The 11,199-nt window shown below is 37.6% G+C and overlaps 1 protein-coding gene and 1 long non-coding RNA gene across 2 annotated transcripts; one reads left to right on the top strand and one right to left on the bottom strand.

Moving 5' to 3' along the window:
- Positions 1-948: 948 nt before the first annotated feature.
- On the top strand, positions 949-2,667 carry LOC127074842 (uncharacterized). The gene is made up of 2 exons (XR_007786121.1): positions 949-1,370; positions 1,966-2,667. It is a non-coding gene; the product is annotated as an uncharacterized LOC127074842 (long non-coding RNA).
- Positions 2,668-9,471: 6,804 nt separating this feature from the next.
- LOC127136875 (E3 ubiquitin-protein ligase UPL3) lies at positions 9,472-10,757 on the bottom strand. Its single transcript, XM_051063388.1, has 2 exons — positions 10,733-10,757; positions 9,472-10,553 (listed from the first exon to the last, which is right to left on the bottom strand). Exons 1-2 carry the CDS (start codon positions 10,755-10,757, stop codon positions 9,739-9,741), a joined length of 840 nt encoding a protein of 279 aa, XP_050919345.1. The 3' UTR covers positions 9,472-9,738.
- Positions 10,758-11,199: the final 442 nt, after the last annotated feature.

Genomic DNA, 11,199 nt, shown 5'->3' with positions numbered 1-11,199 from the left:
GATCATTCGTTTCGTACCCAAAGATATTCATAATGAGTTAAGGAATTCTCCACTCTCACTCTCTTATCTATTGCTTAAGGCTCATGTCACACAACTTGAATCATGGTTGACAAGTGTTGACCTTTGTTGTGCTTGAGAAGTAGTCCACTGTCTATAATGTGAAGATCTTGTACTGATTTGAAGTCTTGAACTCTTGATCTTAAATCTTGAGGTCTTAAGCTTCTGAGATCCAGTACAACTTGAACACAATGGACTTGCCTTATGAAGTGATCAAGGGTTTTTTGATCACTTGAATACGTTTGGGGAATTAAGCACGGTGCAAAGGATTTGGTTGATTAAAGTGACATTTGATCAACACAACCAACGAGAATGGAAATGATCAGAATTAAGTACATGTCATACCCAAAGAATAATCAATTAATTAGATGATTTTACAAGTCCTAAACTAGGGGAACATGGTTGATTTTATTGGTTAATAATTATGTATAAAGCTAATTCCAAAAAAACAATTACTTTAATTAGAACCAATTAACAAGACTAATCATAATGGTTAAGGTTCACATTCTAATCCAATCATTATCATGAATTAAGAAATAAATCATATTTATTTTCTAACTATCAATTAAAACCTAATTATACTAAGTGTAAAAATTAACATTAATTTTGCCATATTTCTAATGAATTATCATGCCTTTCTAACTCAAATAGAATTATGATAAAACAATGCCAAGAAAAGAATATGAACATAATGGGCCTGGAGGTGCAGGTTGGACGTATTGTACAAGGAGCATTTTGTATGGGCTTTCAGACATAGGCCCAAAGGAAACTAGCTTGAATTAGAGGGGGGTGTCAAAAGTGAACATGGGGTTGTATTGGAGCAGACTGGTTGGGCCTGAAGCCCAAGAAAGGTCAGCCGAAAGAGTTAACATATCAGCATTAACACACCACTCAGTAGTCACGCTCTAATGCTCCATCAAGATGCCTGGCCAGAAAACAACATCTTCGTCGCGCCGGAAATCGCCTTCGCTGCGGCGGAGCTTCAATAACCCTCCAACTCACATCAATGGAACCGTCCCTCCATCCTCCCTCACAATACAACCTTAGTTTTCATCAATTCCTAATCAAAACCTCAAATTGAAACAAAAATGTCACGAACCCTAACTTTCAATTTTCAAATTACACGTCACAGAGACGACATTGGGAGCCCCAACCATATGGGTTTGGCTCCCCACGCACCAAACTACATCACAACAACTGGTTTAGCATGAAACAAGGGAGAAACGAGGGCTTACCTACCGGAGCAGCTCCGGTGGCTCTTGGATATGTATGTTTGATGTTTGATGATGAAAACCAGAGACCTTCCTCTTCAGGTACCACTTCTAATTTCCTTGTTTAAGTTACAACACATTGATCTTGAATCTTCTTCTCCTTCTCCATCCTTAGTCTGTAGGAACGATTGGTTTGTTGTTGATGCGTGTGTGTGAGCTTGAGGAATGGTTGAGGCTGAGGCCGATTGTTTAGATTTTCAAAGGTTGAGACTCTAGAAACAGTGAAGATTCAGAGCTTTAGTGCGGGAGAGGATTTTAGTGAGAGAGTTTGATGAAGAATGTTCGTGTGAGGTTTTGAGAGTGTGATTTGGTGATAATGGTTGTTGATGATGAAGATGAAGTTTTGTGAATTGTGGTTGAGAGCCTAACTGAATCGTGATTATGGAATTTATAGGCTCTCAAATTCTATTAGAAACTCAATTGAAATTAGGATCAAATGCAAACGAAATTAGGAAGTTAGTTATGGAGTTTGTTTGAGTTAGTTAGTTGATTTTCTGTTATGAGATGAAGTTAGTTAGAATCCTGAAATTAGTGAGTTAGAAGAATACAATGTTAGGGTTAGATTAGTAAATGCAATCAAATTTAGTTATTGATGTACTACAGTTAGTTATGAGATTCTGTTAAATTTTTGTTGCAGTTAGCCAATGTGGATACTCTGTTAGGAGGTTAGTATTTGCATGCTTTGCTAAGTTGGTAATGTAGTTAGCCTTCAATTGGTTATGTTATGTTATTAAGTGTTAAACGTGGGTGATCTCAATTAACTAGTTAGTGAATGGAAAATGCTTAATAATTATATGAGTTTAGTGTTAGTTTAATGGACTTGAAATGGACTGATTTCCTGCTGTGACATGCTAACTAGAACGAAAGCTAAAAAATTGATTCAATATTCTTAGAGTATGTATGTGGATTGAATGACGCATTATTGTTAAGTTAAAATTCTGTTTTAACGTTCAGTTGGCTATGTTAGTGCAGATTTTGTGAAGTTATTATAGCCATGAATGGTTGAATGAAAAAAAATGTGTTTTGCATGCCCAAAGTGACCTAAATGGAAGCATATAGATTATGGTTGCCAAGTTCAAAGAAAGATGTCCTTTTTGGTTTTTGATTCAAGTCGTGTATCAAGTGATGTTATGTAATAGTATGGTGATATGATGTAAGAGTCCTTAGGATTGACTCATGTGGTATGCTTGTAATGAAGTAGGTTCATGGATGATTATGTGCCATGCTTGTAATGAAGTAGGTTCATGGATGATTATGTGCCATGCTTGTAAATGAAAACTCTCTTATGATTATTATGTAAACATGCTTATGTAATGGAAAAAAACTAAATTGTGATAAATTCAAATTTTTTATTCAAAGTTCAGATCAACTTTCACCTCTTTGCTAGACCAAATGTATGCAAATTGTTATGAAAGTTATATGAAATGACCTAATGACGACATATTCAATGCCTTAATTCCACATAAATCACTTTAATGCAAAAGGACCAAAACTTGATTATATGAATCAAACTTCGCGCCATGGCTTAGAGCAATTCAATGGTAATTGTCAATTAGGATTAGAATTCCATGTGTTAGGCTTAGGGAATTCTCACCTTGATTGTTGATTTTGGTCAACTGGTTGACTAAAAAGTCAACTTGGATAAAAACTATTTCATTTAATGAATAATGCAATGATGAATCTAAATATGTAATGCAATGTACGAATGAATCTTAATAATGCACAAAGCTTGCAAACCACACAATTTAAATGACTTGTACTTGAAAAATACACCTTGCACCCATGAACTATGATGATATTCAATTAACCAAAGACAACTCGAATCAATGATATGCAAGCCCTAGGGAAACTTGCAATGAGACATGAACCATGAACAATGAGTGTATGAACCTCAATCCAAATAAAAAAAATGCAACAACCAAGAATCAAAATGGATGAATCAATGCATTACAAACTTAAGTCCATGAATGCACCCTAAGCAAAGAATCATTAGACTATGACTATGAATGCAAGCAAGAACAAACTTGGATGAAACAAAACATTACGTCAAAATGATCATCAAACAAAGGTCAAGAAATCAAACCATAATGATCAACTAGTCCAAATCCATGAATTAGGGCCTTACAAGATCAACCTCATTGACAAAAGTCAAACAACCAAAAGTAGGGTTTCATGGCTCAACAAGGGGCAATAGATGAATCACAATTATGAGCATCCTCAATTAGGGTTTCAAGCCAACCACAAGATAAAGGTACAAGTTACCCAATCCAAGGCCACAAACCAAAAGGTCCACAAATGACATGAATTCAAGATTAGGGTTAATCACAAGATTAACATGGTCACCGAATGTCAACACCTTCAACTAGGATTTCAAGCCAAATCACAATATCCACAAACAAAACTATATGGACAAGAACCATCAATGATATGAACCAAGAAAATCAAGCAAGTGATAAAGTTAAAGTTTTAACCACCCAAAACAAAAGGATGCCTACAACCAAGAATAGGGTTATGCACCAACAATATTAGGATGCAATCTCCAAGGCTTCAAGCCTTACAGTTTAAAGCCTTGATTCAAATGAATGCAAAACCACCCCCTATAGGGCTTGATTCTAAAAAAAACTAGTTTTGGTTAGGTGTAAACAACCATAAACCTTTGAATCTATGAATGGATAGTACATATGTAATTGACATGAATGTGTGCAGATGAATCTTAATCCAAAAGTCAGATGAAAAATGAAAGAAGAGAGGGAATTTTTTTGGGTATGACAGTACCACATGCATATGAGTCGTTGCCGTTGTCGTGAGTCGAATAACGTGAATGAATTATATGCGTGAAATATGATTGTGTGTGATAATGGTGTTGTTGTATGTGATGTTGCTGATAATTTGGGCGTGGGAATGTGATATGTTATTATGCGTGAGTGTGTAGATGTTGTACTCTATTTTACATTCTATGTTGTTATTATTGAAATGAACTCTCATCCCTTTTATTTGAATGTTGCCTTTACATGGGCACCGTGTAGATACTCATGAGTAGAGACGCTGCAGTGAGTGGAAGTTAGCTCTTGGAGTTATTTCTTTTAGTTATTCTTGTTAGCTTTTGTTATGTTTTGATATGTAACATTGAGGAGAGAATTATTTATTTTGTATTGAAATTTTCTGAGAGACAATGCATGCTCTCGTATTTGTTTTATGTTTTGGTATGATAGCACTTGGAGAAGACTCACGAGTCGATGCTTTTAATTTGGTTATGAAAATTATTATGAGATTTTAAATTGGTATGTTTTTTTTTATGATTTCGCTGCGAAGATATTCAGATGAGTTGGATGTCGTGTAAACATCCTAAGTGCAATTGTATGCAGTAAAATATTTTGTTATAACTCATGTTATGGAGCAGGCTATGGTTGTTGTGAGTGACACCATATGTGATTATATTTTGTTAATTAAATTCTTTGATAATTACGCGCAGGTTTTTAGGGTGTTACAACGGGTACATGTGATGATTCTATGTAGAGCTGTCAAAATGGGCTAGCCCATATGGCCGACCCGCCAATCCCGATAAATCGTAGGGCTTAGGCCTTAAAATTAGAGCTCATATTTTTCAGAACTTTTTTAGCTCGCCCCTAAAAAAAGTCGTTACCCATTAGGACTAGCACGTATGGGCCGCTGGTAGCCCGCATAACTATAAACTTTAAAAGATTATATTAATATTTATATTATCTTACTCCAAAACAATACATTGATTTTTCTCACCCTCCAAAATTTTATCTATAATTTATACATTATTTCTCTTTTATTCTACATTAATATAATCAAATTAATAATTTTGTGTCAGTGTTTTACTCCACAATTTTCTCATATTCTATTTGTTTCTTTTATATTAAATATTTGAGTATGAATTTATATAATTTAGACATGTATTATGTAATGTACTTAAAAGCATGTTATAGTATTTATAAAAAATAATATAATATTTAAAAATTATGACATATATTTAAATATTTGAGTGTTATTTCATACAATTTAGACTTTTATTTATTTATTATATTTATAATAAACATAATGGTTTTTTATTTTTATTTTTGTACAAAAAATAATTTTAAAAAATAACCTGTTTAAAGGTTGGGTAGCCCGAAGCCCGTATAGGTGTCGCAACCCGAAAAATACAGATGGTGCGAAAAAAACAACCGGCGAGGAAGAAATGACAGAAGAGTCGCCACCGTGCGTTATTTATCCCAAAGGAGGGAAAGGAAACGCTCGAAGTAAACCTGGAGAAAGGAAAGGAAAAGACAAGGTCTCGCAACCAAATCTTGGGTTCGGGAGTCGATTATGCGAAGGGAAGGTATTAGCACCCCTACGCATCCGTAGTACTCTACGGGATCCACTCTTGTTTGTTTCTTGTCTAAAGGGTGTATGTTTATCTAATGTACTATTTACTAAAAGAAGGGGTCAAAGAAAAATGACTCGCACGGATGTCGCATCCACTGCATACGTATCTCATCTGAATATGAGAATCAGAGTCTTCGTAGCTCGGCTACCTATGGGTTAAGGATAAGTGTGCTCGCTAAGACATCGCGTCTTATGCCTACGTATCTCATCTGGAATGAGAATCAGAGCAAAAACGTAGTTCAGCTAACTACGGGAATAAAGGTCTCGATTGCAACTAGGGCAAGAGAAAGGGAATGTCTCGATCGCAACGAGGGCGAGAGAAAGGATCGCAACGAGGGCGAGAGAAAGGATCGCAACGAGGGCGAAAGCAAACAAAGATTAGTTGTTATTCGTTAGTCAAACTCGGCAAGACATCGCGTCTTGTGCCTACGTATCTCATCTGAACATGAGAATCAGAGTTGCCGTAGTTCGGCTCACGCACGCCAAACAAAACAAGACAACTACACACAAAAAGGGGGCAAACATGGAGCCCGACTGCCAATCACTGGACTTACATCAGCATCCGAACCAAAACACACACAAAAGGGCAAACGTGGAGCCCGACTGCCAATCACTGGACTTACATCAGCATCCGAACCAAAACACACACAAAAAGAAAAACGTGGAGCCCGAACGCCAATCACTGGACTTACATCGGCATCCGAACCAAAACACACGCACACTGGAACCCGAATGCCATTCGATGGACTTACATCAGCTTCCAAGCACACAACAAGACTCAGGATATGGAATGCCAATCGCTGAGCTTACATCCATCTCCTAACACACGCAAAGACAAAACAAAAGGGCGAAAAAAGAAAAGAAGGTGCCCGGAGAGATCTCGCACGATCTCTTGCCTACGTACCTCATCTGGTATGAGGATCAGGGCGACGTAGTTCCCCTTCATAGGGGTTGCCATCTGAATATGGACTTAGAGAAGGAGGACACCAGTTGTGTCAAAAGAGAGTGGGCAATGTGTTCACGCCCTAGCAGTAGGTGTCGCAGCTCGCTGAATCGAGTCTTAGGCAGTTACCTCTTTGCAATGGAACGGACTACATGCCACAAGATCGGAGACGCTCAGAAAGGTCTAGAAGTGGGGGAAGCTCTACCCTAGAGTTGTCATGCAATATGTACCTATGTGTTAGGTTTTACAAATGGGAACATCTACCTAATGTTGGCATGCAAAGAAAATGGGAATCCTACCTATGTTATCATACAAAGGGTTCTATCTAATGGGTGCTACCTAATCGGAACAAGAATCGACGAATGGAGCAAGGAGAAGGGTTAGGGATAAAGGTAGATGGCGACGCATGAAGCAATCGACTTACAAGGTTGATGGCGATGCATAAAGCAATCGACTTACAAGGTTGATGGCGATGCATAAAGCAATCGACTTACAAAAGGGTGGATGAATACGTGCTGGTTCTGTTAGGTTTTGAAAAAATGATTACTCGACGTTGGATCGAGGTTTTGGTCTTGTTTTGAAATGGTTATCGAATGTTCATTTTAATTCTTGTATTAACAGATGAATAAAGAATGAAAGAATATTATACATTTCATGGGAGAGGGATACATTTGTTATGAATGGGGGTTGTCATGGCAATCAAACAATATAAATATATGCCTCATACATCATACAAATAGGCAACGGTCAATCAGACAGTAAGATATTTAAACAAGTATATGGTCAAATCAAATAATCAAAGAAAAGAAATGAATGAGCATTAAACAACGTGTAAGTGTAAGGGAACCGGCTCATTGTAAGAAAGCCCAAGAGTAAGCTATGTGAGGTTGATGGCGATGTTTAAAAAGCAATCGACTTACAAGGGTGTAAAAATGGGCTCGATATTAAATCGAGAAAAATATGATTTTTATAGTTTTAAAATGGTTTTGAATTAAAATGCAACAACTTTACATTATTAACAAAATGAACATATGAGTGTAATAAAGGCATAAACATAAAAAGAATAAACAATATAAATATATGCCTCATACATCATACAAATAGGCAACGGTCAATCAGACAGTAAGATATTTAAACAAGTATATGGTCAAATCAAATAATCAAAGAAAAGAAATGAATGAGCATTAAACAACGTGTAAGTGTAAGGGAACCGGCTCATTGTAAGAAAGCCCAAGAGTAAGCTATGTGAGGTTGATGGCGATGTTTAAAAAGCAATCGACTTACAAGGGTGTAAAAATGGGCTCGATATTAAATCGAGAAAAATATGATTTTTATAGTTTTAAAATGGTTTTGAATTAAAATGCAACAACTTTACATTATTAACAAAATGAACATATGAGTGTAATAAAGGCATAAACATAAAAAGAAACTAAAATGCTAAAAGAAAAAATAATATAGCTAAAAGGAATAAAATGCCAAAAAAAAGGTCACACATAAGTATTGAACCCACCCCACTCAAGAACATACACACTGCCCTTCTCCACCAGACCACTCAAGATTATATGCTACTGAAGTACTACCTTAAATATATAAACCGGAATGAAAAAATAAATAAAAAAAAATTAAGAACAAAACTAGCATATAAAACCTTTTTTATGTTTTTGTTTATTATTATCTTTTATCTCTGTTAAACAAAACAAATTTGATTAAAAAAATTAAATTAAAAAAAGAAATGAAAACAAAGAAATGAAAACAAAAGAAAACAGAGACTCGTCTTCTTCTCTCCCAACTCACAAAACGCAACCTTCATCTCTCAATCTCCATCATTCAAACATTCCTCACCTCACGCTTCTTTCAATTTCTCAACGAATCTCTCTCGCACTCGACCTTAAGCTCAGCGAATCAAACCCTCCCAACTCTCACAACATTTCATCAATAAGCACATGAGATGGATAAAAGGAAAGAAGGAGAAGTACTTACAAAGTATCGTGGTGGTGGCGGTGAAGGGCGTATAGACGCCGGCCTCCAGGTAAACGGTTCTGGGGTTTTAGGTTTTCTTCTCAGATTTTCGCCTCCAGCCCTTCTGTGAATAGTGGCCGCCTCTAACCTTTAGAAATTAGGGTTTTTTCCCCCCTCTCATGAACAGTGGCTCCTATTATATATCTCTCATCTCCTCTGCTCTCTGCTCTGTTTCCTGCTGTGTTGCTGAGCTTCCTCAGAGTAGTGGGAAGTGTCTGTACGGAGGGTGCTTGGAGGTTTTGTCTTTACTCAAGCTAGTGGTCCCTCTTCTCAATTCTCTTCATTTTGAAAACTCTACTGTTGGTAAGAAAACTTTCACTACAATAACTCACTTAGCTGAAAAGTTTGTTGTAGAATTAACTGATTTTTGGTATTTGCGCTGTGGTGGCATGACTGGTGATAATTTTTTTGAATTGCAGAACGGAGCCGCTGCTTCTGCTACGGGCATACAGGATGCTGATGAAGGAGCACCTGCCAATACATTTGCTGAGGCTGCAGATGTAAATGATGTAGATGAAATTTCATACCCTGAAAGTATCCGAAGAACTTCCTCAGTGTCTAATGGAACTGCTGGTAGAGATACCATTGTGGATGGGTTGGCTTCGTTAATAGAAGTGTTGCGAACAACAGTTTCCTGTGAATGTGTTTATGTTCGAGTGATAGTGATCGAGGCACTGATCCGGATGCAAGGCCCAATCGACTCATTTGAGGAACTAGAATCCATTATCACAACTCTCTGATCCAGCTTGGTCGGCATGCCTATTAAATGACGTATTGCTTACTCTACATGCTCGTTTTAAGGCTTCTCCCGATATGGCTGTTACTCTCCTTGAAATTGATTGAATATTTGCTACTAAAATTTCAGGAAAGGTTGATACTGATGTGCTGTAATTACTTTGGAAAACTTGTCTCGTTGGAGTTGGTCCTGAGGGGAAACATTAAGCTTTAGAAATAGTCATAATTGTTCCTGATCTACCACTTCCCTAACCAGGATCTATGCTTGGTCTGATTTCGGTGGACAGAGTGTCTGCATATGATCCGAAGTCTGCTTCCGCGTTACAAAGACTGGTCCAAGCTGTTGTTTGGTTCTAAGGGAGCACATGCCTTAACATTGGGCAAGTCATCATTTGCTGATTCTGAATGCACAATCCCATTATATGAAGTATTTACTGCAGTCGACGACAGCTTCCTCACAATTGTTAGTTTTGGATTTAGAACTGCCAGCCCACCAAGTGGGAGCTTAGGTGCTCCAGTAACAAATTGACAGAAGGCACGCTGCTGCTCCGGTGTGAACCCTCCCATGATTTCAAGCAAATTCACTATTGCAGGGCTCTTGGCTGTATACCCATGGTCAAATTTTATATGATCAGCTAGTGTCTCTGTCTTCCACAATTCTCGACGGCCACAAAGTAAATAATCCAATTCGTGAGGCGTAAATATTTGCAAAGATGAGACGTCAAAAACCTGATTGAACCCTGCTCTAAAGGCTTCTAGTTGTCGTGTTATTCCAGTCTTGGCAGTGGCATCAACAACCATGGATATATAATCCTCTAGATTATTGAGGTCGACAATTTCATCTCCAGGTTTCAAAGTGTAATCTGGATAACCAAGAAGGGTAAAATCCAAACAAAGATCTGCAACTGGAGCTTCACGGTAATGCAAATTTTCTACTGTACCAGTATAACCACCACCAAAATAACAGATGCAAGCAATATATCTACATGGTTCCAAAGGAATTGCACATGTATAAGCATTCCGATACTTGAGAGGGACAGAGCTGCAAACAGGTTCCGTATTGGTTCCACCTGGTCCAAAGTATGTTGAGCAAAGTCTGTTGTGGAAATCATAACACCTGCCATAAATGAACCTAGCTCAAGACTTAGGCCAAGCTTATCACTGCACCATGCAGATAACAAGCAGAAAACAACGGCAGCTAGCTGATAAAGTTCATTTGTCTGAGATGAGAGCCGCATCATCAGTTTGAGAGATCGAGGAACAAACGACCAAGTCAGTATTGATGTAGCAGGGCAAGGCGGGCTCATCTTGTAACCTCGGTGCACAATAAGAAGTGCCATCTGACATGCCAATCTTCTTGTTAGAATGCTGAAGTTACTGCTCGCTGGCACTTGATGAAAGAGAAAATAGAGAAAATGCCTACGTTGCTTTCCATGCTCCCCATCATGCAAAGCTTCAAGAGACTGTAGAAAGGGTTGGAATAGACCAAAAATATCTATATGGATTTTCTCATGTCCAACTGCAATTTTGGTGCTTTAGATGCAATTGATACATTGCAGGTTCATTTGTAATGCATTGTGAATTGGTTAGCCTGTCAGTTGCTCTGGTTGCAGCCTGTTTGCATGATGACTATTGGTATGGTTTGTTGGCATAAAGTTTCTTGGTGGTTTTTGACATGTCAAGACTGAGTTTGGTTATGCTGGATTATTTCTGCAGGGAGGTGTCATGCTTGCAGCAGCAGGATTGGTATACAATGTGTTTGTGACTGCAGGCTTATGGTCT

Source organism: Lathyrus oleraceus, chromosome 4, assembly GCF_024323335.1.
Source record: "Lathyrus oleraceus cultivar Zhongwan6 chromosome 4, CAAS_Psat_ZW6_1.0, whole genome shotgun sequence".
NCBI lineage: Eukaryota > Viridiplantae > Streptophyta > Magnoliopsida > Fabales > Fabaceae > Lathyrus > Lathyrus oleraceus.
Note: the sequence above shows the minus strand (reverse complement) of the source record. Positions and strands in the feature narration are given on the sequence as shown.